At 47.2% G+C, this 25,879-nt stretch overlaps 1 protein-coding gene across 4 annotated transcripts in view; it reads right to left on the reverse strand.

Annotated features, from left to right (window-relative positions):
• Window positions 1-25,879, reverse strand: part of SYNE2 (spectrin repeat containing nuclear envelope protein 2) — a 252,356-nt gene that overhangs the window by 167,064 nt on the left and 59,413 nt on the right. For all 4 annotated transcript variants that reach the window (XM_066629628.1, XM_066629621.1, XM_066629615.1 and 1 more), the window contains exons 24-32: window positions 24,774-24,892; window positions 22,717-22,840; window positions 20,998-21,158; window positions 18,795-18,942; window positions 16,666-17,252; window positions 12,486-12,665; window positions 10,616-10,766; window positions 1,993-2,151; window positions 1,119-1,280 (exon numbers count right to left, since the gene is read on the reverse strand). In XM_066629628.1, coding sequence (XP_066485725.1) covers window positions 1,119-1,280; window positions 1,993-2,151; window positions 10,616-10,766; window positions 12,486-12,665; window positions 16,666-17,252; window positions 18,795-18,942; window positions 20,998-21,158; window positions 22,717-22,840; window positions 24,774-24,892 — 1,791 coding nt within the window. The remainder of the gene's footprint in view (window positions 1-1,118; window positions 1,281-1,992; window positions 2,152-10,615; window positions 10,767-12,485; window positions 12,666-16,665; window positions 17,253-18,794; window positions 18,943-20,997; window positions 21,159-22,716; window positions 22,841-24,773; window positions 24,893-25,879) is intronic.

The following is a 25,879-nucleotide window of genomic DNA, read 5'->3' on the forward strand; positions in this document are numbered from 1 at the left end:
TACACAAGGCCATGGATGTTTTAAAACATATATTATCTTGCAGATAACTTATCAGTAGCCAGTTCATAATAGCTTTGGCTAGAAAAAGCACCTGCATTGGATTCTTGTTTCTTTCCAGATTAACCTACTGTCTAAACAGGAAATTGTAGAGATCTGCTGCACATCTGCTCAGAAGTAATTCCATGTTGTTCAATAGGGCTTACTCCCAGGAAAGTGTGTACAGGATCGTAGCCCCAAAACACAATAATCTACTTCAGGTCATCATTAGATTTCCTTGCATGCCAGCTATTAAATATATTTGTAAATATTTCATATATAAAATATTCTTTTACAAAGAGTTCTGAGTATAAAATATTCTTTTATAGACCCAGCATTTAATGAAGGAAGTGGATGGGCTGTAGGACCAGTCACTGAGCTGGAGGTGCCCTGAATGAAGTTTTTTGCGCTGATGCTTTTTCCATGCAAACAGGGAGGGAGACATTGTGGAAGAGGAATGGGAGGAAGCAAGGGAAAGGAAACATTACAGCCCAAACCATGTGGTGATGCAACAGTGTTGGTGCAGGTTATGCTGGGTCCCGTGGGGGATTTTTGGCTGCTGGAGGTCTCCTCAGGGTAAACCCCAGTAGCTGCAACAGGTTAACGTGGACCCGAGTCAGTGATTTCACTGGTGCAAGTCCACATTGATCCAAGGAGGTGGATGAGATCCTAGATGGGCTCAGGATTCAGTCTATGCTGCCTCCAAACCTACTTCCCTCCTGGGCCCAATCTGCCCACCCCTGCTCTATCTCCTTTCTGTTCCTCAATCTGCCCTCCCCTGCCCCATTCAACCCTTTTCCTTCTCCTGCCAAGATCTGCCCCCTGCACAGACCTTACCTACTCTGGTGGCCTCTATCGCTCTGCTGGTGCACATGGGAAGGCTTCCGTCTTCCCACTGGTGTGCTGGCTACCGGCACTGCTACAAAGCACTTTATGGTGCACTTGAAGCTGTCTTGCCAGTGGAATGCGCACTGGTGCAGGCCTTCGTTATGATTGGCCCATCTAACAACTTCATTTGCAAGGGAACGGCATACTACCAAACACCAAATGGTTTCAAACTGCAGGTCTTGCATCAGTCTTACCTCTAGCTCTGCCAACTCCTCTTCAGTCAAACGCTGATTGTCTACCTTCTTCAGCTCTGCGTTCAACCATCCATCAATCACACTGGAAAAATTCAGGAGCTTGTCCCATAAAGCCAGAGCTCTTCCCAAATTATCGCAGTAATTTTCAGTCCTTTCATTGATCTAGCAGAGGTTTTTATAGGTTTCAACAAACAAACAAAAGGAGAAGAAAAATGGAAACCTTTGAATAGCCACTCCAAAAATAAAGACTGGGTGAGATGAGACCAACCACATAAACAAGAAGGGGGAGTGAAGCAATCAGATGTAACTGTTGGATAGAGAGACTTTCTCACCAACCGTAACTTTAAATATTACCATACCAAAGACAACAGCGGCTCCCCAGGTTCGAAAGACAGGTCTGGCAAGCTGGTTTGGCTCATCGCATTTTATATTCTCCCAAAAATATGTCTCAACTAGTCTCTGTCAGTGAAGAAATTTGCCTAGGCAGACTCAACTGAGAATCAACATATTTTACCAGCCATTTAAGAAAAGCGTGCACACAGCCCATGCGCAAGATACTGACCGAAAAGCTTGCAGGAGGGCTTAATAATTCAAACAACACAAGCCAATGTTGCCTGTCTACAACCCCTGGAATTATCCCTGGTGAGAACACGTGCTCAGCATCAGAGAAAAAGCCATAGAGATCAGCCAATCTCATGTTCCAACCTCATACCCTTTCCGCTGTTTTGGTGTTTTAAAAAACACTTGAATTTATCATCTTCGAGGTTCTTCAGTATGTCACACTTAATTTATTCAAAATATTATGCATGAGTCAAAATCAATTACTATAATGCACAAGAGATCAGAACAGCCTGATCATTTACTTTTTACATACATCCAGCCATCTGTCCACAATAGCATTAGCCTCGTTCTCGAATGGAGGTTCCTCAAAGCTCTTCATTTTGTTCAGCTGTATCTGAAGGTTTTTACAGATCTGGTTGATCCGGTCCACGTCTTCAGAATGGTTGCTAAACTCACTTTTCACCATGCTGACCTGCAGAAAAGCCAGAAAGTGCGTTTGTAGGGAACGGAATTGCGTTTGGAGCAAATTCTAAATGAGAAGAAACCGTTTCTGTTTATGCATGTGAGTGACTGTAACTAATGCAGTTTTTTATTTTTATTTTAATAGTTGTATTAAGAAACAATACAACGAAGAACATAAAGATAAGACAATATATTCCATTACCTGAATCAGGGGGATCATCACATATTTACAGTACAGAAAAATAATTATTTTCAACAACTTTTTTGTCTGGAATAAATCCCAGATTTATTGCATTGGCTTTCAAAAAGATATACATCCTGTCTTTCTTCTTTTATTCAGTTATATCACCATAAAAGCTACTGTATTCTCCCATCATTATGTAATTATAAATTCATTTTAATCATTATATCTCTACTTAAAAAAATGAAGGTAAATTGACACAATAAACGGATAAGAATAAATGACATAATTTGATCTTTATCATTACTATCAACATCCTAAAATAACAAAGTAGCGAAACAATTAAAAAAATTCTCAACCCTTAGCCCAGATGAGTTAAATTTTAGCCTCTCATTTAATATTGAATGGGGGGGGGGGAAGGATTGCTTTCAATATTTCCTAGAAATTATTCTAGCAGTCAATCACATGAAATGAGAGCTCTTGGTTTCTTCATTCCTAACTGCTCTTTGAAAGAAACAAGACATATCTTTGGGTTTATAAGGGGGACTGACATCTAAAATCTCATTGATTGTTGCGTTAACTATCACTGTTTGAAAGAAACTTCTTGCCTTGTCAGCATTAGCAGTGTTTAAAAAAAAAATTAAATTGTCCATTACTATTTAAATTCATTGTGATCATTTTAATATCAAAGATCTGAGTATGCCATCCTTTAATTTAATCTACACAGAAACCTGCTGATATTCCAGCAATATCAGAAATTTGCTTCTCTTTGCAAAAATATCTTTGCAAGCACTGTTCAGTTCCTTCTCCCTCTTGTGTTCCCTTTGTGTGTGTGTAATTTTTCCACAGTTTATGGACAGAGCCCTGCAGTTTAAATTACTGTTGTACAATACCTGGAATATTTAGGCACTAAAATAGGATACTTATGATATGATAGTTATGATAGTTATAGGATATGATGTTATCATAACCAGCATCATAAAACTATAGTGCAGCCTTATTTGACACACTGCCTTCCCTTTCAGCCCAGCCTTCCACCGATGGAATGTGAGTTCCGTCAGCGGAAGGCTAGGGTAGGATTGGGCAGTTTACTTTAAAGTTTCAAAGCAACTGAGATAATATACTTTAAAAAACAAATTGCACGAACAAAATCTTGCATCTGGTCAACTGCATCTTTTCTTTTATCTCACTCTCCCTTCCCTCCCTCCCTATCAAAATTCAAACTGTAAGCTTCCTGGGGGCAGAGGCCTGTCTTTTTTTGCTTATGAAACTCCATAAAATGCCATGCATGCCAAAGGCACTGTATAAATAAGAAATAATCGCAAACAACTCTGTGAACTACTTTTTGTTTTGAAATGGTATATAAGTTGTGGTTCTTGAAAGACAGAACCTTCTTTAATTGTAAAAATCCCTACGGGGATTTAGAACAGCCTGCCAATGTAAACCACCTTGAATTAAAGTCTGAGGAGAAATCTGACAACCAAAACAGGTGCGATATAAATACCTATATTATTATTATTATTATTATTATTATTATTATTATTATTATTATTATTATTATTATATTTTTCAGTAGATGCCAGATTCAGCTGATTCCCACTGATGTTCAATTTTGCGAACCAATCACCAGTTTCAACCTACACGTGGGTTGTGCCGGAGTAGTGCCAAAGTACTGCCACAGGATCCGTATCTCTGCAAATGTGAAACTGAGGGCACAATCCTAACCAGGTTTACTCCGAAGTAAGTTCTGTTTTGTTCAATGGGGCTTACTCTCAGGAAAGTGTGGTTAGGATTGCAGCCTGTGTCTTGTTTCAGATCTCAAAGCCTTTTGCAGTGCCTGAACTGATGTTTTATGACAAACATGGAACAGCGGAAGAGCTGAAACACCGACCTCTAGCGGCTGGCAATTTGACATCGTTAATGAGCTCTTTGTTTACTAGCAGACAATGAGGTCTGTTCTGCAGAGGATGATGGGAGGGGAAAGTAGGGCAAAGGTCTAAACTCATCCTTTGATGGCAAAAATAACAATGAAATTCTCTTAACGGCCAAATCCTATCTAAATCCCCATGTGGCGATACAGTGGTGCCGGTGTGGCTACCACTGTATCCCATTGGGGATTTTTGGCTGCTGAGGTCTTCTTGAAGGGGACATATTTCACATTCAGAAGCATCAATACACAGTGGGGTCTGGGAAGGACATCTCATGCTTCATTTGGTGGAAAGCCTTATAGAGTATTTGATCCCAAAGGATCTCCTCTATGGAGAACTCGTGCAAGGAAAGCGCCCTACAGGTAGACCACAGCTGCGATACAAGGACATCTGCAAGAGGGATCTGAAGGCCTTAGGAGTGGACCTCAACAAGTGGGAAACCCTGGCCTCTGAGCGGCCCGCTTGGAGGCAGGCTGTGCAGCATGGCCTTTCCCAGTTTGAAGAGACACTTGGCCAACAGTCTGAGGCTAAGAGGCAAAGAAGGAAGGCCCATAGCCAGGGAGACAGACCAGGGACAGACTGCACTTGCTCCCGGTGTGGAAGGGATTGTCACTCCCGGATTGGCCTTTTCAGCCACACTAGACGCTGTGCCAGAACCACCTTTCAGAGCGCGATACCAGAGTCTTTCGAGACTGAAGGTTGCCAATACAAATACCACTAGCTGAGCATCCTTGCAAGGGTGGAGCGGAATTCCAATCCTAATTTGTTTGAGGTCTCTCTCTCTCTCTCTCTCTCTCTCTCTCACTCACTCTCACTCTCACTCTCTTTCACTTCACCCATGAGGTGTTTGGCAGCACTACAGAAAGTTGGGTTTTGGCCAGTGCATCAGGGCTAATAAATTCCATAGCAGATAAGGAATGTGATGAGATTATTATAAGCTGCAGACCGGGAGGGTTGCAGCCCACACTTGATGAGAATATCAGCAAAAGAGCTGGCAGGCAGCATGGCACATCTCCATGGACTGCAATCTATGAAGGTCCACGGCTTGTACCCCCAAAAAGTCAACCTATAGCGCTATGGCTTGCAGGTTCTGACGACCAATTGTATACTAATCAGCCCGGGCAAGAAGAACAGAACTAGGAGGGAAAGGACCTAGGAAGGGCCAATTCCCAACCCATTAAGAGCCCCAGTAGGCTAATCCAAGCAGTCCATTCAGGAGCCTGCAGAGTAGGTCACGCCCATCAGCAGCCATTTGCCTTCCTGAGCTTTTGTAAACTCACCTGGGAAGGCCAGCCCCCTTTCAATCAGGAAGGAAGGAGGGGGGAGGAGCCAGCCAGGAGTATAAAGCTAGGCAGGCCATCGCGTGAGGCTCTCTGCAGACGCGTGTGGCCTCTGGGAAAGAAGTGCCTCTGGGAACTAAGTGCCAGGTAAGGCACAAGAGTTTAGCATCTGGGCGAGTTCAGCAGCAGGGCGAGGAGGCCAGGGCCCCATACACTGCCCTTCCTCTTCCCTAGAGAAAAGGGCTGCTATCCAGTGTACGGTTTTTAAAAGGACCCCTAAATAAAACAACAACAACAACAACAAAAAAGCTATGCAGTCAGACAGCCAGCAGCAGAGGGGGGGCTATCCAGTGTTCTGCATCGAGTGCCACATGTATGATTATATGCCTCTGGGGCATAAGTCATGGGTGTGTCCTCGGTGCAAGGAGCTCCAGGCTCTCAGGGAACGCGTCCGCTCCCTTGAAGCCTTGGTGGCCGACCTGGAGAAGCACAGGCAGCCAGAGGAGGACCGTGGGGAGACTTCTGGGGACGATCAGGCTTCGTCCCAACCTCAGGCGTGCAGCTCCTCGGCTGCCCGGGTGGGAAGTCTCGGGACTGGAGGACGTCATCCTGGAGAGGAGGGAAACAATCCCCTAGGGGGGATCCCTTCTCCAGGGGATGGGCCCGTATCCGAGCGCACTCGGGATACTCCTCGGCGGGAGGGGGGTCGGGGGCTTCTTGTAGTGGGGGATTCGATTATTAGAAACATAGAGAGGGGGGTTTGCGACGGATGTGAGGACCGCATGGTGACTTGCCTGCCTGGTGCGAAGGTTGTGGACATCACTTCTCGTCTAGACAGGCTAGTAGACAGTGCTGGGGGAGAGGTAGCGGCTGTGGTGCATGTCGGCACCAACGACGTGGGCAAGTGTAGCTGGGAGGTCCTGGAGGCCAAATTTAGGCTTTTAGGCAGGAAGCTGAAAGCCAGGACCTCAAAGGTAGCGTTCTCTGAAGTGCTACCTGTTCCACGCGCAGGGCCAGCTAGGCAGGCGGAGATCAGGGGTCTCAATGCGTGGATGAGACGGTGGTGTAGGGAGGAGGGGTTTAGATTCGTTAGGCACTGGGGAACATTTTGGGACAAGCGGGGCCTGTACAAGAGGGACGGGCTCCACTTGAACCAGAATGGAACCAGACTGCTGGCGCATAACATTAAAAAGGTGGCAGAGCAGCTTTTAAACTGATCCCTGGGGGAAGGCCGACAGGAGCCGAGGGGCATCCGGTTCGGGACTCCTCATCCCTGTGGGATGAGGATGGGGAGGTTAGAGAACAACTAGACAAAGGCAGGGTAGGAGAAGAAATTGAGAAAGGTAGGGAGATGGGATGTGATAGACAGTTTGGCACAATGAGAGGATGCGGGGACAAAGGAGCGAATAAGCAGCCCATCCTGGGGCATTCCGTGTATAAATGCTTTTATGCGAATGCCCGAAGTCTACGAGCAAAGGTGGGAGAACTGGAATGTCTGGTGACAAGGGAAAATATTGACATAGTGGGCATAACGGAAACCTGGTGGAATGCGGAGAATCAGTGGGATACCGCAATCCCGGGCTATAAACTCTACAGGAGGGACAGGCAGGGGCGTGTTGGAGGTGGGGTGGCCCTTTATGTTAAGGAAGGGATAGAATCCAGCAAAGTAGAGATTGAAGGTGGGTCCGACTCCACCGTAGAATCTCTGTGGGTTAAATTACCAGGCTTGAGCAGCGATGTAATACTGGGGGTGTGCTATCGTCCTCCAGACCAGAAATCTGATGGGGACCTTGAAATGAGGAAACAGATCAGGGAGGTGACAAGGAAGGACAGGGTTGTAATCATGGGGGACTTCAATTATCCTCATATTGACTGGGTCAATTTGTGTTCTGGTCACGATAAGGAAACCGGATTTCTTGACGTGCTAAATGACTGTGGCTTAGATCAGCTAGTCACGGAGCCCACCAGAGGACAGGTGACTCTGGATTTAATTTTGTGCGGTATGCAGGACCTGGTTAGGGATGTAAACGTTACTGAGCCATTGGGGAACAGTGATCATGCTGCGATCCGTTTTGACGTGCACGTTGGGGGAAGAATACCAGGCAAATCTCTAACAAAAACCCTTGACTTCCGACGGGCAGACTTCCCTCAAATGAGGAGGCTGGTTAGAAGGAGGTTGAAAGGGAGGGTAAAAAGAGTCCAATCTCTCCAGAGTGCATGGAGGCTGCTTAAAACAACAGTAATAGAGGCCCAGCAGAGGTGTATACTGCAAAGAAAGAAGGGTTCCACTAAATCCAGGAGAGTGCCCGCATGGCTAACCAGCCAAGTTAGAGAGGCTGTGAAGGGCAAGGAAGCTTCCTTCCGTAAATGGAAGTCTTGCCCTAATGAAGAGAATAAAAAGGAACATAAACTGTGGCAAAAGAAATGTAAGAAGGTGATAGGGGAGGCCAAGCGAGACTATGAGGAACGCATGGCCAGCAACATTAAGGGGAATAATAAAAGCTTCTTCAAATATGTTAGAAGCAGGAAACCCGCCAGAGAAGCGGTTGGCCCTCTGGATGGTGAGGGAGGGAAAGGGGAGATAAAAGGAGACTTAGAGATGGCAGAGAAATTAAATGAGTTCTTTGCATCTGTCTTCACGGCAGAAGACCTCGGGCAGATACCGCTGCCCGAACGGCCCCTCCTAACCGAGGAGTTAAATCAGATAGAGGTTAAAAGAGAAGATGTTTCAGACCTCATTGATAAATTAAAGATCAATAAGTCACCGGGCCCTGATGGCATACACCCAAGGGTTATTAAGGAATTGAAGAATGAAGTTGCAGATCTCTTGACTAAGGTATGCAACTTGTCCCTCAAAACAGCCATGGTGCCAGAAGATTGGAGGATAGCAAATGTCACGCCTATTTTTAAAAAGGGAAAGAGGGGGGACCCGGGAAACTATAGGCCGGTCAGCCTAACATCTATACCGGGTAAGATGGTGGAATGCCTCATCAAAGATAGGATCTCAAAACACATAGACGAACAGGCCTTGCTGAGGGAGAGTCAGCATGGCTTCTGTAAGGGTAAGTCTTGCCTCACGAACCTTATAGAATTCTTTGAAAAGGTCAACAGGCATGTGGATGCGGGAGAACCCGTGGACATTATATATCTGGACTTTCAGAAGGCGTTTGACACGGTCCCTCACCAAAGGCTACTGAAAAAACTCCACAGTCAGGGAATTAGAGGACAGGTCCTCTCGTGGATTGAGAACTGGTTGGAGGCCAGGAAGCAGAGAGTGGGTGTCAATGGGCAATTTTCACAATGGAGAGAGGTGAAAAGCGGTGTGCCCCAAGGATCTGTCCTGGGACCGGTGCTTTTCAACCTCTTCATAAATGACCTGGAGACAGGGTTGAGCAGTGAAGTGGCTAAGTTTGCAGACGACACCAAACTTTTCCGAGTGGTGAAGACCAGAAGTGATTGTGAGGAGCTCCAGAAGGATCTCTCCAGACTGGCAGAATGGGCAGCAAAATGGCAGATGCGCTTCAATGTCAGTAAGTGTAAAGTCATGCACATTGGGGCAAAAAATCAAAACTTTAGATATAGGCTGATGGGTTCTGAGCTGTCTGTGACAGATCAGGAGAGAGACCTTGGGGTGGTGGTGGACAGGTCGATGAAAGTGTCGACCCAATGTGCGGTGGCAGTGAAGAAGGCCAATTCTATGCTTGGGATCATTAGGAAGGGTATTGAGAACAAAACGGTTAGTATTATAATGCCGTTGTACAAATCGATGGTAAGGCCACACCTGGAGTATTGTGTCCAGTTCTGGTCGCCGCATCTCAAAAAAGACATAGTGGAAATGGAAAAGGTGCAAAAGAGAGCGACTAAGATGATTACGGGGCTGGGGCACCTTCCTTATGAGGAAAGGCTACGGCGTTTGGGGCTCTTCAGCCTAGAAAAGAGACGCTTGAGGGGGGACATGATTGAGACATACAAAATTATGCAGGGGATGGACAGAGTGGATAGGGAGATGCTCTTTACACTCTCACATAATACCAGAACCAGGGGACATCCACTAAAATTGAGTGTTGGGCGGGTTAGGACAGACAAAAGAAAATATTTCTTTACTCAGCGCGTGGTGGGTCTGTGGAACTCCTTGCCACAGGATGTGGTGCTGGCGTCTAGCCTAGACGCCTTTAAAAGGGGATTGGACGAGTTTCTGGAGGAAAAATCCATTATGGGGTACAAGCCATGATGTGTATGCGCAACCTCCTGATTTTAGAAATGGGTTAAGTCAGAATGCCAGATGTAGGGGAGGGCACCAGGATGAGGTCTCTTGTTATCTGGTGTGCTCCCTGGGGCATTTGGTGGGCCGCTGTGAGATACAGGAAGCTGGACTAGATGGGCCTATGGCCTGATCCAGTGGGGCTGTTCTTATGTTCTTATGTTCTTATTGAGAGCCACTGTCGCTCACTGTCTGCTTATAAGTCACCAAGGAGAACAGTCTCAAACTAAAGGCCATATCCTATCCAAATTTCCACCGCTCATTGTAGCTCTGCCAATGGGAGCATGCACTGCATTCTGCTGTTGGAGGACAATCATGGAGGCCTCCTCAAGGTAAAGGAACATTTGTGTGCCTTCCTCAGGGCTGCGTTGAGGCTGCATCGGCACTGGAAAGTTGGATAGGATTGGGCCCTAAGGCTCCCAGCAGTCAGGTTGTGATGACTTACCAGATTTTATTTGGCCAACTTTCTTGTGTCTGAGCAGTCATTGCCCACAATTATTTTTAAGCCAACCTCTTCTGTTATGAGAGAATATAAGAACACAAGAAGAGCCCTGCTGGATCAGGTAAAGGCCCATCCAGTCCAGCTTCCTGTATCTCACAGTGGTCCACCAGATGCCACAGAGAGCACACAAGACCACAAGAAACCCACACGATACCTTGCAAGAGAGCTAGAAACATGTTCCATTTTTAATATGAAAAACAAACAAACAAAAAAAGTTAAGATCCTTAAGAGGGTGCATTCTGTGGCCATTACCAATTTCTGCAGATTTCTGTTCATTTGCACAAAATTGGGTCATATGTAAGAAGACTGCTTTAAAACTCACGTTCGCAATTATCCTCTGCAGGTTGTCTTTCCCCATGTAAGATGCTTGCTGTGACAGGGCATGTTCTTGCTTCTGAATAATGCTTGCCAGACAGCTTTTGCAGCTGTGATATTGCTTCAAGAGCTCTATCACTCGAGCGCAGTGCTCCTGCCTATTGAAAGAAAGCCAAAAAAAAAGAGTCCAACACATTAACACATCTTCAGGGCTGTCTGACATCAGAGACAGTTATTTTTCACATAGCTGTGATCTCAACACAGGTGAGAATCTGGAATCTGGCTTTTAGCAGCACCCGGTGCGTACATTAACTCCAAAAACCACAAAAAGAGCCCTGCTGGAACTGATCAACAGCAAAATAATATCCTTTCCCCTCCCCCACTGTTCCAGCGGGGACCAAAAACAGGCGTGCTGTATCCAGTGGGGGGGTGGGGTGGCAGGTAGGAGGTTTCATCAGGGAAAGGGGATTTGTTTACTTATTTCAGATTTTTATCTCTTCCTCAAAGGAGCTCAGGGTGGTGTACGTCAGTGCAGTGTTTCTCAACCAGTGGTACTCAAGATGGTGCCCGGTGGTATGCACAGGACCCCCCATATCTTTGCCGCCTGGCAGCAAGACCAGCAGCGCAACGCAACAAGCAGCAGGAGGAGACATGGCTTGGCAGGCAGAGCTCCGGCATGCGTTTTCCACATGTTCAAAAAAGCCCTCCCATCTGCCTTGAGCGTCTCACCAGTGTTTCTCGTGTTGCGTCTGTCCTCCCAATCCAGAAAAAACTGGCAATGACATCATCACCAATTACTTCTGGTGGTACTTCCAATAGGTGGACTGTGCAAAGCGGTATGGCAGGGGAGAAACACTGAGAAACGCTGGTGTACATGGTTCCTTCCCTCCTTTTGTCCTCAAAGCAACCTTAAGAACATAAGAACAGCCCCACTGGATCAGGCCATAGGCCCATCTAGTCCAGCTTCCGTATCTCACAGCAGCCCACCAAATGCCCCAGGGAGCTCACCAGATAACAAGAGACCTGCATCCTTTATCCCTTGCATCTGGCATTTAACATCTTAAGAACATAAGAACAGTCCCACTGGATCAGGCCACAGGCCCATCTAGTCCAGCTTCCGTATCTCACAGTGGCCCACCAAATGCTCCAGGGAGCACACCAGATAACAAGAGACCTGCAAGGCTTCCTGGGAATTGTAGTTAAGAACATAAGAACAGCCCCACTGGATCAGGCCATAGGCCCATCTAGTCCAGCTTCCTATATCTCACAGCGGCCCACCAAATGCCCCAGGGAGCACACCAGACAACAAGAGACCTGCAAGGCTTCCTGGGAATTGTAGTTAAGAACATAAGAACAGCCCCACTGGATCAGGCCATAGGCCCATCTAGTCCAGCTTCCATATCTCACAGCGGCCCACCAAATGCCCCAGGGAGCACTGGCTTAAGGTCGCCCCTACATAAGCGAATCCAGGAGTAAGCCTCTGTAGTGTGGAGGGGTCTACAGCTAAATAGCTGCAGCAGGTCCTCGTGGACCTGTGTTGCAGCAGCAGGTCCAAGAAGGTGTTAATATATCGGCAGTGCTGGTGCTGCCGATCCCATCCCGATCCTGGGCCTGATCTGCCCCGCTGCTGCCTTTCCCAGCCCTCTTTCACCTCTCCTTGCCCCGTTCTGCCCTCCCCTGCCCCCTCCCACTGATTTACCCACATTGGCAATCAGCGGGAAAAGTGATGATGTGGGCAGGAAGGTACAGACTTTCCCGCTGGCGCAGCTGGTAGTGCATCAAGTAATGTACTCGCAGAGCACCTTTTGCAACTGGCGCTGACTTCTTTACAGTCAGCAATGATTGGTATGTATAAGATTGAGCTGTTAACCTCCTACCTTTCAGCTATAGAGTGCTTTGTCGTCTTCCATAAGTCTTCTGTATCTTTCAGCTGCTGATTTATCTCCTCTCCCTTGACCCCTGTGAGTATTAGAAGCTGATTGGCCAGTTCTTTTAAGGATCTCAGATCTGCCACAAGGCGATCCAGCTTCTGCCTTAGCTCATTTAGCGATTTTGACCTGCATTGGGAGGAAAACAGATCACGGCTGCCCATTATTATTTTTATGCAGTTTCCTGCTGTTTTAAGTGGCCTCTGGTTTTATTCATTGCTGCTAATGATCAATGTCCTATTTTCCATTGTTTAAACTGTGCTAGATTTTTACTCATAAGTAATTTTTTTATGGCTGCATATCATTGTGGATGCTTCTGTAGAAATCTTTGTTGGCATCCTTCAGTCTCGGAAGACTATGGTATCGCGCTCTGGTTCTGGAACAGAGTGTCCTCTCCAGTGCGCGAAGCCTGGGTAATGTAGATATGGAGGACAGACTGTTACCCATGCAGCAAATCCCCCCTCTCCACGTCGCTGAAATGGTCCAATGGAAAGGCAGGGGCCAATACGGTTGGTTCCAGCGACGTCGCAGGAGTTGCCAGAACGTGACTGTGTTCAGCCATGAACTGCCTCAGGGCCTCCGGCTCCGGATTTTGCCTCGAGGTTGACTCCTGAAGCCTTTTCCATAACTGGATGTAGCCACAAGGCAGTGGAGGTTTGGGATCGGAGTTTTCCTTCTCTCAGATGAGCTGCCTTCCCAGGCTAACGAGTCCCATCAACCCGGTGGCTGTTTAGTCGCCTCTTACGACAAGTACAGCCAAACTGAGGGCCTATTCTTACCTTACTGGAGGGTAAGCCCCATCGATTATAATGGGGCTTACGTCTGCTCTACGGCAGCAATTTTCAATTGGTGCGCCATGGTACATTGGTGTGCCACATAAGGTCCGTAGGTGGGCCGCGGGCGTCTGGAGCACAGTGGTTGAAAATTGCTGAAAAATTATTCCAGGTTCTGCGGCTCTGTTTCAAGGGCAACTGTCTGTAGTAACAAATAGCCTGTCCCTTTTCCTCCAGTGGAGACAATTCGTTACTACAGATAGTTGCCCTTGAAACCGAGCTTCAGAACCCAGAAGAGCCTCTTGGAAGCCGAAGGTGACATCACAAGAGGCGAAGACTGTAGAGAAGACCATGGAGGTCAGTGTGCCTTGAGAAGAAAAACATTGAAAATCACTGCATTAAGGGGTTTAAAAGTGACAACCGGCACCTTGAATTGAGCCTGGAAACATACAGGCAGTCAGTGCAGTTGGTGCCATATTGTGGCTAGGTGGTTCAAAGGACCAGCTCCGCTCAGCAGTCACACGGCAGCCTCCTGTGCTGAACGAAGTTTCCAACACTTTTCAGAGGCAGCCCCATGCTGAGCGCACTCCATCTTGAGGTGACCACAGCATCTGTCCTCATGGTCACATCTCAAGGAACAGGCACAATTTAAGCTCCTCAACACAGCCATCCCCTGACCATCCCAGCCATAACACCAGGTTGAGAAGCAACCCCAAACTGCAAACTTAGTTTTTTAGGCTGAGTGCAACCCCATCCAACTCCCTATTCTTCAGCAATTTCACCAAGGACTGTGGGAAGAAGGAAGACATACTAATGACAAATCTTTAAAACACACACACACACACACACACACACACACACACACACACACACACACAGAGTGTGGTGTGGCACTGGGAGAAAGCATAGACCACAACCCTGAAGGATGTGCAGGTTGTGCCATGCTTTGGTGCACAGGGAAGGCACGAGCCAGCTTCTACGTGTTGCTCCATAGTGATGGCAACTGGAAATGCATGGCAGATCACACTGTGCCTGCCTCTATAGTCTGTACCATACACAGACCTGCAGACCAGATTGCCTCCTCTTGGCCAAGGACTGCAGAACTCAAACGAGGAGATCAGTGGATCAGACACAGGTTCACTGGGCTGCTGGCTGGAGGATGGAATTTGGACACTCAGATAGTAGGGCCATCAGTAACAGTCTTCCCCCCCCCCCCCCAACAACCTGGCAGTTTCTTTTGGGGTGGCTGTGAACAGGGGAAAACCATGCATTTGACCGCAACTGCACATGCTGCTCTTGCTGGGCGCCATTTTCTTTCTTTTTTCTTATCTGGCACACTCCAGAGCAGCAGACTCCAACCTGGAGACCACTGGGCACCAGGAGAGGCATCTTTGGCATGGACAGCGCTTCCCATTCTACTGGGGTGCATCCTTTCTCAGTTGCAGTTCCCCTGAACTGTGCCCTGGCCCACAGCGTCTGCCCAGAAATCCAGGTACAGAGGCTGCTGGGGTGACAGAACCTGGGAACGGCAGACCAGAGTACAGTTTGGGGGAGATTGACGGCAGGGAAAGGGATAGTAGTAAGCGCCAATCACACAAGGAAGGGATTTGACAGAGTGCCAGATCTGGCCCGTGGGTTGGAGTCTGGTGAGCCATGCCCCAGAGTGAGGGTGGGAAGCACTGCCCTTACTCTGATTTGGATTCATGAATATGCAACACAGTCAATTACATTTGGGCATGTGCAGTGGCGTAGCTAAGGGGGTGCAGGTGGTAGCAGTTGTACCAGGCATCAAGCTTTAGGGGGGCAACAAGCTGAGCTTGACACTAAGAACCAAAATTGTGAAAATCTTGGCAGGTATGAATGATACAATCAAGTTATATATCATTGGAAAGGTAATTTATTGCATAGTGCAATGAAACAAACTGCACTGGAATATCTGTTTTCTATCAAAAGTTATGGCCAATTAACCAGAAAATGAAAACAGAACCGCCTTATGGAACAAAAAGTGGATTTGCTTAACTCCAAACTGACCTATGAGACTGATTGTTCTGAGTGCTAGTAAGATGTTATTATGATACAGCATGGAACGAATAACTTTTTATTTATTTACATAATTAAATTTGATTTTGTCATGCAGGGTGGGCTACAAAATCTTCTTTGACCCCAGGTAGTAGATAGATGCCTTAGCTATGCCACTGACTGGGGGGGGGGAGTCAGCAGAGCAAGTGGGTGGTGAGCTGCTGGGGGGAGGAGGTGGACTCCTCCCAATTTTCACTTTTTAAAAAGCCCGGGTGTGATGTCACTTCTGGTTGTGACATCACTTCTGGGGCAACATTTTGAGCTTGGCATCGGGCTACACGATGATTAGCTACACCACTGGGCATGTGAAAACATCCGAAGCCAAAGCACTGTGACGCAATGATTTCTGCCTTAGTTGTGGGGTCCTTGTGTTCAAACAAAGAAAGCAAAACAAAAAGAAAAAACGTGGCCTGGTTCACGACCAGGACTATGACCGGATGGCAAAAAATGAACAAGATGGAGACTTTCATTAAACCCCAAACACCCCTGCCCAGCAGTGAAAAAAGGTTCACTAGATGACGTTTGACTCAGTCCTACAGAGAATGGACAGAATCCTCCAGGCTCAGGGCCAGATCTGCTATACGCTCCCCAGTTTGAGGGAGGCCAATAGATAGAGGTGTTTAGGATTACAGCCTAAATCTTACTGAGTAAGGTAAACAACACTGTTTTTAAACACCTCTACCAATAAATTATTCTTCATAATCTGGCAGTCTGCTGCCCAATATTCTACCTGCCTGTTATTTGATTGAATCGCACCTGGATGAAAGGATAGAAAGAATTTTGAAAAAATTTATATGTAATCTGGATAAACTACGTTCCACAGTGCCGTCACTAGGGTTTGCATCACCTGGTGCGGGAGGCCAGCACGTCACCCCCACAATGGACCTCCTCCCATGCAGCAGACAGGGCAACGCCCCAGGCAGTAGACGTGGTGATGCGCCCTTGCCCCCCGCCCCTGGCTTTTTAGCTATAACTTTTGATAGAATAGAGATATTTCAACATGGTTTGTTTCAATGCATTCTGCAGTAAATTATGCATCGAATGACGCATGATGGTATTATTCAAAAATACCAAGTTTTTCAAAATTTTTGCCACCCCCCTTGTGCACATCACCACACAGCCAGCCCCCCCACACCCCTTAGCAATGCCTCTGACTGTATGTGTGCCCTGATCTCATTGCAAACCACCCCATGCGACATCACCGACCTCCTATTTTTGATAAAAACTGATTAAAACTGAACACATAATGGGTAGGGGCTGAAGTGAAGGCTGCTCACCTTTGCTGAACAGCAGGAATTGTCGGGTCCCTCAAGCCTATTTTACTGATCTTATCATGTATGTCTTGAATATTTTTTAAAAGCTCGCTATTCTCCCAGACAAATTCCTCCTGCGCCTCGCAGGTCTGGGTGGCTTTTTGTTCTTCCACAGAACCTCCAGCAGGTTTGTCCTTGACATCTAAAGCGGCCACCATTTTTTCAAAGCACATCTTTGGACCACACTCAGCATCTTCCAAGTCAATATTGACCTGCTTCAGCCTCTTGTCAAGAGACTCTGCTTCTTTTTTCATCAGAGAGATTTCCTGCAAGGCTTCTTGCTGGGGAGGACTCTGCGAGGCGGAGGCGTCCCCAGAGCTCGTCACGGATTTCTTAAAACGCCTCAGAAAAGCCAGGAAAGTTTCGAGATCTTGCAGGATGGTTTCAATGACCTGCATCTTATGACCCAGTTCTTCCAAGAGCACCCTGTATTCAGCAATCACCGCATCTGCTGCCTGTCGGTCAATGGGGACAATCTTGCCTCCGGCAAGGCTGCCTTGTTCCAGTCTGTTGCACTGCTCAATGCAATTTGCTACAGACTTCCGCATTTCCTGAAAGACAGGCGAGGACAACAGAGATGGAGAGACCGGACCTCTTATGCACTGCTTATTATCACACTACTATACCTGTCAAATCTGGGGAGTGAGAAACAGGCCTATAGCTCAGTAGCAAAGTGAAGTGGGCCCTCATAACTGCGGATTGGGAACCTGCGAATTTCATCATCTGTGAGTTCTGAACTGACAGATGGACCCACTGAATAACTCCCGGATGTGACCGGAACCTTGTTCTGGTCATGTCTGGGCCCACAGAGGCCATGTGCTACTGTGCACAACCTCTGTGGGCCTAAGAATGCTGCCTGGAAGAGTTTAAAGGCAAAGTCTGGTTTTTGTCAAAAACTGGACATCGCCTTTAAACTTCTCCAGGTGGCATTCTGAGGTTCGCAAGCCTCTGTGAGCCTCAGAACGGCTCCAGACATGACTGGAACGAGGTTCCAGTTGCATCTGGAACCCCTGTGGGTCGGAACCCACCAATTTCATGATCTGCAGATTTCAGTATCAGCAAGGGGTTCGGGAATGGGTCCCCCGGGGATACTGAGTGCCCACCTCTACGTGCTCTGCATTTCAAATTCTTAGAAGGTTAATCTCTGCCATCTCCAATTAAAGGATCTTTGTGCTGAAAAGGACTCTACCCACGATAAGAACATAACAGCCCTGCTGGATCAGGCCAAAGACCCATCTAGTCCAGCTTCCTGTATTTCACAGTGGCCCTCTGGAAACACACAATAAGATACCCATATCCTGTTGCTATTCCCTTGCCTCTGGCATTCAGAGATCACCTACTTCTAAAACCAGGAGGTTGCATATAGTCACCATGGCTTTTATTCTGTCATTGACTTTTCTACAATATTTCTGCTCTCTCCATTATAGTTTGGGGGGAGGGTAGCGCTTCCTCACATCAAACCTTAGCTGGAGGAAACCCAGCAAGGAAGAGTTGCTTAATGTGCAGGAGGCCTGGTCTAGAGGGTTGAGCCTCCATATGCCTGAAGATAACATCCACAAGGCCGCCAGTTCGAGGCCACCGGCACCGTGCGACCTTGAAGCAGCTGACAAGCTGAAGCCGAGCTATTCCATCAGCTCTGAGCATGGGAGGATGGAGGCCAGAATGTGAAACCAGATCAGAGAGAAACACCTGAATGTTGTGGTTCTTGAAAGAACCTTCTTTCATTTGTAAAAATCCCTACGGGGATTTAAATAAGCCTGCCTATGTAAACTGCCTTGAATAAAGTCTTGAATAAAGACTTTATAAATACAGAATACAAATACCTGTATTATTATTATGTGCATGCCTAGGTGAGACAGAGGTGGGTGCCAGTGGCATAGCTAGAGGGGGTACAAAGCACTCAATTTTGCAGGGAACCTCACCACAGCATGCTAATGGTCCTCGTCCTCCCCTTCGGAGACATTCCGGGCAGTGGGAGCAAAACAGATGAGTTCACACTAAAAATTTAGTGCTTTGCACCCTCTCTAGCTACAGCACTGGTGGGAGCCACTCTGACATAAATAGGCAGCAGATGTGCCTTAACAAATACAAACCGTCAGTCTCTTGAAAGCTCGATCCGTATTTGTCAGCACACACTGTGGTATCTCTCTTTTGTGGAGCTGCTCGTTCAAGGTATGGAGCCGGAGCCATTCGTTTTCGACTGTCGACACAACTTCCAAAACAGCCTTTAGGGACGCAATCCTACAATGCAGAGAGGGGAACAAGACCAGGAGATACAGTGAGGAAATGCCTCCATACACAACGGGAAACACCAGCTCAGGCCTGGGCACATTCCACAGTTCTACGAAGTAGCACGATGCGCACGCAAGGAACTTGGCATTGGGCACAGAATTATTCAGCATCCTAAGAAGGTCTGACAGTGCAAGAGAGTAATTTGGGAGAGTTTGGGAAGCTGAGTGGTATTTTCAGGAGATGATACCTCAGTGCAGTGGCATAGCCAGAGGGGGTGCAAAGCACTAAGTTTTGCAGGGAGCCGAACTGCGGCATCCAAGCAGCCACTCCCCCTCCCTAGTAGAGCTATTCCAGGTGGAGGGAGCAAAACGGAGGCGTATGCCTGGCTCCGAATGGGAGGGGGCCACCTTGCACGCCGCGGCGAGGCTCTGTGCAAAACTTGGTGCTTTGCACCCCCTCTAGCTACACAACTGCCTCAGTGGTCCAGTTAGCTCAGTGTCTTTCCTTATCACTGGTAGAAACAGCAACTTACAGGGGAAGGGCCATTGCTCATTGGCAGGGGAGATGCTTTGTGTGCATAAAGTCTCAGGATCGCAGCTTCCCACCTCAGCTCGTAAGGCTGGGGATGACTATGATCAAGACCCTGGGGAACCATGTCGGTCAGAGTAGACAACACTGAGCTTCGCAGAACAACTTATACCAGTCATTTTCAACATCTGTGCCGTGGCACACTGGTGTGCCGCGAATGGTCTGCAGGTGTGCCACCAGAGTTTGAGGGAGGGTCATTTGTTAGTAGGGCCAATGGGGATGTGAGCTCCCCACCAACAGCATGGTGTGCCTTGTCAATTGTCAAAAAACTGATTGTGTGCCTTGACAATTTTAGTACCTTGTCAGTGTGCTGAGAGATGAAAAAGGTTGAAAATCACTGACTTATACCAATGCAGTATTAAGCACCTCGTAGGTTCAGTTTGTCTTATGTATGCACATTGCCAAATTCAATCAGGTGGATGATGTGGTGTTGACAGCGATTCCCATGTTTTGACAGCTGGTTGACAGCTCTGGGAAGGGCAGGGCCAGCTCCACAGCTGTAATCAACCAAGGCCAATGGAGACTCTGATGGACACCTGAGCTTCATTTGACTTTGATGGGACTTTGAATGGTCATGGACTAATGAGGTAGCTCACAGCTGAGCAGCATCTTGGACTTAAAGGGATTTACAGGAATAAAAGGCAGCTTCAGAAGGAGCAAGGACCCAGACCTACAGGGCCCCAGACCTACGGGACGTGGACGGACTAGGACCTACGGGAGAAGGGGACTGCCAGGACTCTGCTGGAGGACACAGAAGAGAGGACTGCCAGGACCCTGCTGAAGGAGACACTCTGCGGGAGAGGACACAGAGGAGGGTCTCTGCTGCAGAAGAATGGACTGTGCTTTGGGAGATTTGATTGGACTTGGACTGGAGGCTTTGGACCTTTACCCACTAAGTTAAGTGGAGTTTTGGGGAGGGAAAGCCTCTGGACAAGAGGGAGTGCAGGGAGTGTCTGTGTTTGGAGCAATAAATTCCTGTTAATTGCTCAAACTGATAAGGAGTTCTAGTCATTCCTTTGCACACCGCAGCTGCTGTTCTTTGGGAAAGGGTTAATTAGCCAAAAAGTGGGCATTAGAAGGGAGTTGGAATAATTGGATGGGACAAATTGGCGTAGTTGGCAGGATTCAACAAACTGGGTTATGGAACAATGATCTAGGATCCTTTGGTGCAGAAATTGTTGGTTTGTTTCATTGAAAACTGGTTGTTTATGAAAAAGTCAGCAGTGATCTGGCTTTGAACACCATAGCCTCAGCCCCCCTCCCAAATAGGCCCAATTCATTCAGCCACAGACATTAGCTATCAGCAGAGTAAGGAATCATTACAGGAGTCAATAAAACCTTCTTCCCTTCCTCTCTTCCTGGCTGGGCCTCAGGCAGGCACACACTACAATGACCTGGTATGCGCCTCCTGTTCACACTTGCTTTAAATTCATCCAGGCAGCCTAATCCTCCCGGAGCTCAACATACAGGTTGTACCTTTCACTTAAAGCAAGCCGGAGCATGTTCCATTCTTTGAGTAGCTCTTCCCGAGCCTTGTCTGAAACAACGGGCTTTTCTGATTCACTTGCAAACTTTTCCAGCTTCAGTGCCGTGGATTCAAACTGTCTCCAGGAAGAATCACCTTTATTTTCTAAGGTCTAAAACAAAAGAGGTATACATAGTTTTTGGCTCTAAATGACCCCAACTACAGACTTCAAAGAATAAACTAGATGGATGTTATTGAGTGTTATTAATACGTAGCATATAAGAGTCTCCCCCTCATTTCTTTCTACAAGAACCCTGTAAAATAGGTTAGATCAGGGGTGTCTAAAGTTTTTGGCAGGAGGGCCACATCATCTCTCTGACACTATGTTGGGGGATGGGGGGAAAAAGAATTAATTTACATTTAAAATTTGAATAAATTTACATAAGTTTACATAAATGAATATATTAAAGATGAACTTGTATGAATGAATGAAGGTCTTTCAATAGCTCAAGGCCTATAAAAGGCCTTGCACAAAGCAAGGCTGGTCTTTCCTTTTCTGGCACTACTGCATCACAGATGTGAAACAGCAAGCAGTGGAGGGAGCCCTCATTCACAGCTCACACGAGAGGTCAAATAGTTGCCCTCAGGCTAAGAGCAGTTGCATCGGACCAGTGTGGGCTCCAACAAATCACCGGAGGGCCAGAGGCTCATTGGAGACTGGGAGCTCCCTGAGGTCCGCATTGAGAAGCCTCAAGGGCCACAAGTGGCCCCAGGGCCGGGTTTGGGCACCCCTGGGTTAGACTGATAGATAATGACTGGCCCAGGGTCACCCAGTGAGTGCCATAGCTGAACAGGGGTCTGAAAGCAGGTCTTCCTACTCCAGCATTCCAGCCACTACACAAAAGCTCCCAAACTGATGTAACATTCACTTTGACATCCACTTGAGGTTTCAGGAGATGGACCTACCAGGGATTCAGCTCCCTTCTGGCTGTCCTCACAGCCAAGTAACAAGCAGACACAAAAAGGCTTAAAGTTTTATTAACAACAGGGCTATCCCTAACACAACTAGCCAAGTTGGGAAAAGAGAGGCCAAACACAATGCAGGGCGAGGCAGGACACAAGTTTGCGCAATCACCTTTTCAGATTAAGGCAAAAGTGGAGGTGGTTCAATTGACAAGAGTGCTGGGTGGCAGTTAGGAGCTCTAGGGAGGTGTTCTAGGGTGGGGGAGAGCAGGGCGGTGGGAGGGGCTGGACTGGAAGAGCTCTGCTCCGCCAGATCCTGAACTCCATGTCGGGCCAGATGGCCCAACATGGAACCTCTCACATCTGTGCTGGCAAAACAGCTGGCACAGACTTGAGAAGCCCCATGGGGCTAGTGGCTTTCCCCAGGGGAAGGGGACAAAAGTTCTCTTCCCCGAAAGAGACTTCCGGCTGCTTCCCGGCACCCACTGAATACAGTGGTAGCTGCTTTGGCTGTGTTGCTCCAGTGGGCACTGGAAAGCTAAGAATTAGGCTGCCTGTCTCCTGGGGGGAACTCTGGAGAAACAAGTTCTCCAGGTTTTCAGAGTGGTTCAGCTTGAATGGGGCAGCACTAGTTACAGAGAGTAGCTACTAGCCAGCACCCAGATCATAACATATACACCCTCCCACCAACCCCAGTACAGTTTTTTCTCTTTATTCATGACATGAATCCTAACAACACAAAGACACATGAGAAAAGGAATATTCACCTCCAGCTGATGCAGCTTATTCTGAAGGCACCATGCATCTTTCGGGTCATCAGCAAAACCAGAGGCCACAGTCTCTCTGACGCTGTGCAAGTGAAGTTTCAGATTATGTTTTGCTGTATGGTAGCTAGAGGGGGAAAAAAAAATACGTGATTTATTTTTTCTAAGGCACTGGAAAGATCACTGGTGGCTTAGCACAGGGCCAGCCCATCCGTGAGGTCAACTGAAGTAGTTGCCTCAGGCAGCACTAAGAGGGGGCACCTGCTTCCATCCACCCATTCATCTCTGCTGATCCTCTGCCCCCCACTCCCTAGACTGAAAAGGAAAAGGGAGCAAAACAAAAGTGTGAAGGAAAGGAGAGAGACTATGCTGTCTCAGGTGCCAGGAGGTCCTGGGCCAGCTCTAGCTTAACACAACATAACCAACAGCCCAATCCTATGGGCTCACAGCACTGGAGGAATTAGCATTTGGCCAGCGCTACCTGCTATATCGCTACCTGCTTTATCGCTGCTGTAAAAGGCACTCCGGCAGCACATGTATCTAGATGTTAGATGGCACTGTTGTTCACTGTTGGCAACCTTCAGTCTCGAAAGACTACGGTATCGCGCTCTGAATGGTGGTTCTGGCACAGCGTCTAGTGTGGCTGAAAAGGCCAATTCGGGAGTGACAATCCCTTCCACACCGGGAGCAAGTGCAGTCTGTCCCTGGTCTGTCTCCCTGGCTGTGGGCCTTCCTTCTTTGCCTCTTAGCCTCAGACTGTTGGCCAAGTGTCTCTTCAAACTGGGAAAGGCCATGCTGCACAGCCTGCCTCCAAGCGGGCCGCTCAGAGGCCAGGATTTCCCACCTGTTGAAGTCCACTCCTAAGGCCTTCAGATCCCTCTTGCAGATGTCCTTGTATTGCAGCTGTGGTCTACCTGTAGGGCGCTTTCCTTGCACGAGTTCTCCATAGAGGAGAACTCTATGTTAGATGGATAGGTATCCTTTTCATGTCATAATTTTAGAATATTTCCATGAATAAATTGCATATTATTATTGATCACATATGTACCCTGCTCCCCCACTTCCAGTCAAGAAGCTCAGAATGTCATAACTCTATTTTTTTTTCATTGTATCCCACACAACAACCCTATGAGGTAAGTTAAGCCTAGTCTAAAGATACCCAGTGAGTTTGATGGTGGAATGGGGATTTGAACACAGGTGTCCCTGGTCATAGGGCAGCACTCTGATTGCTACAACAAACCATACTGGCTCTTCAAAAGTAACCCCTAGACTATAGCTTTAGACCGGTGGTTCCCAAATTTTTTCAACTGGCAGCTCCTTTGATCTACTGGACAATCAGCTGTGGCTACCCATTAAGGCTACAATTCTATAAATTGAATAGGGTGGCGAATTTTTTGCAAGGATTCCACGGCAACCCTAGCTGGTTGCCACAGCTCCTGCGGAGCCATGGCTCACAGTTTGGGAACCACTGGCTTAGACCATTCATTTCTTCAACCTGGACAAAATAAATTTTACATAATATATCTGGTATGATGCATTTTTTATTCTTCATACTCATGCCAAATGAAAAACACATTAGAAAGCAGATAATCCAAGGACAGACAGAACAGATTCTGTTCCTCAAAGACAGAGGTCTCCAAACTTTATGGCCAGAGGGCCACATCAAATATCTGGCATGGTGTGGAGGGCCGGAAAAAAAATTTAAATATAAAATTTAAATAAATAAATTAGAGATGGAACTTAGATGAGTGAATAAATGAATGAATGGGCTCATTCATTCAACCTCTCTGGCCCTCAGAACACCCTCCAGACACAATCAGAGCACAGTTCTGGTCATGTTCAGTTGAGTGGGCCAGAGGCTTTCAGGGGACAAGAGGTTGGCCACGGGCTGGAAAGAGGCTTGCTGTGGGCCGCATCTGGCCCCTGGGCCGAGGTTTGGAGACCCCTGCTCTAAGAGAAAACACAGAAACGACAAGATTTTTCCAATATGCTTCTGACGCTTTTGGTAAAACAGTCATTTCTCACACTTGCATGTGAGAACTTTCTATATTGGAAAGTACCTCTCTTTTAACGCCTTTAAAGGCAAGTCTCCGTCGCTTCGAGTCTTCTCTGCACAATGATTCCCATTCTGAAATTTCAATTCTGCTTCCAAATGTTTTCCAGAATCATCTTTGGGGCCCTGAACCAAGTGAGAAAAACATCAACAATATCAACATCATAAATCAAATTTCAACAATATCAAATATCATAAATATCAAAGATCAATAATGAAAGCTTTAGTTCATTAAAGAGCTAAAAACCAATCAACCAAAATTCTTCAAACATAAATCAATGCACACATTAAAAATAAAGGCAATCAGAATAGCCAAAAACTCTAAACAACCACTACAGAATACCAAAAATACCAGCCACGTGAAAATAGGCCTGACAAAACAGGATTTATTTAAGTATTTGCCTCTCTATTTATTTGCCTCTCTATTTATTTGCCTCTCTATGTATTTGCGATACAAGGACATCTGCAAGAGGGATCTGAAGGCCTTAGGAGTGGACCTCAACAAGTGGGAAACCTTGGCCTCTGAGCGGCCCACTTGGAGGCAGCTGTGCAGCATGGCCTTTCCCAGTTTGAAGAGACACTTGGCCAACAGTCTGAGGCTAAGAGGCAAAGAAGGAAGGCCCATAGCCAGGGGGACAGACCAGGGACAGACTGCACTTGCTCCCAGTGTGGAAGGGATTGTCACTCCCCAATCGGCCTTTTCAGCCACACTAGACGCTGTTCCAGAACCACCATTCAGAGCGCGATACCATAGTCTTTCGAGACTGAAGGTTGCCAACAAGGTTGCCTCGCTATAAATTACATTAGTGGCCCAATCCTATGTGAGATTGGTGTGTTGGACGCAGGGCTGCTGGCATGATGCCAGCTCCATCTAATGCACCACCCTGATGAAGAGGCAGGTTGAAAGGAGTGGGAAGCTGCCTTGGGTCCCTTCGAGGAGAAAGATGAGGCATAAATAAATAAAGAGGAGTACTTACTAGAGCAGGGGTGCTCAATAGGTGGATCGCGATCTACCGGTAGATCGCGAGGCAAAATGAGTAGATCGCGGAGCCCTGTCTCTCCAAACTGTTAATATGTCAGTTTCGTCTAGTGACTAGACGAAACTGACATATT

This window comes from Tiliqua scincoides, chromosome 1 (assembly GCF_035046505.1).
Source record: "Tiliqua scincoides isolate rTilSci1 chromosome 1, rTilSci1.hap2, whole genome shotgun sequence".
Lineage (NCBI taxonomy): Eukaryota > Metazoa > Chordata > Lepidosauria > Squamata > Scincidae > Tiliqua > Tiliqua scincoides.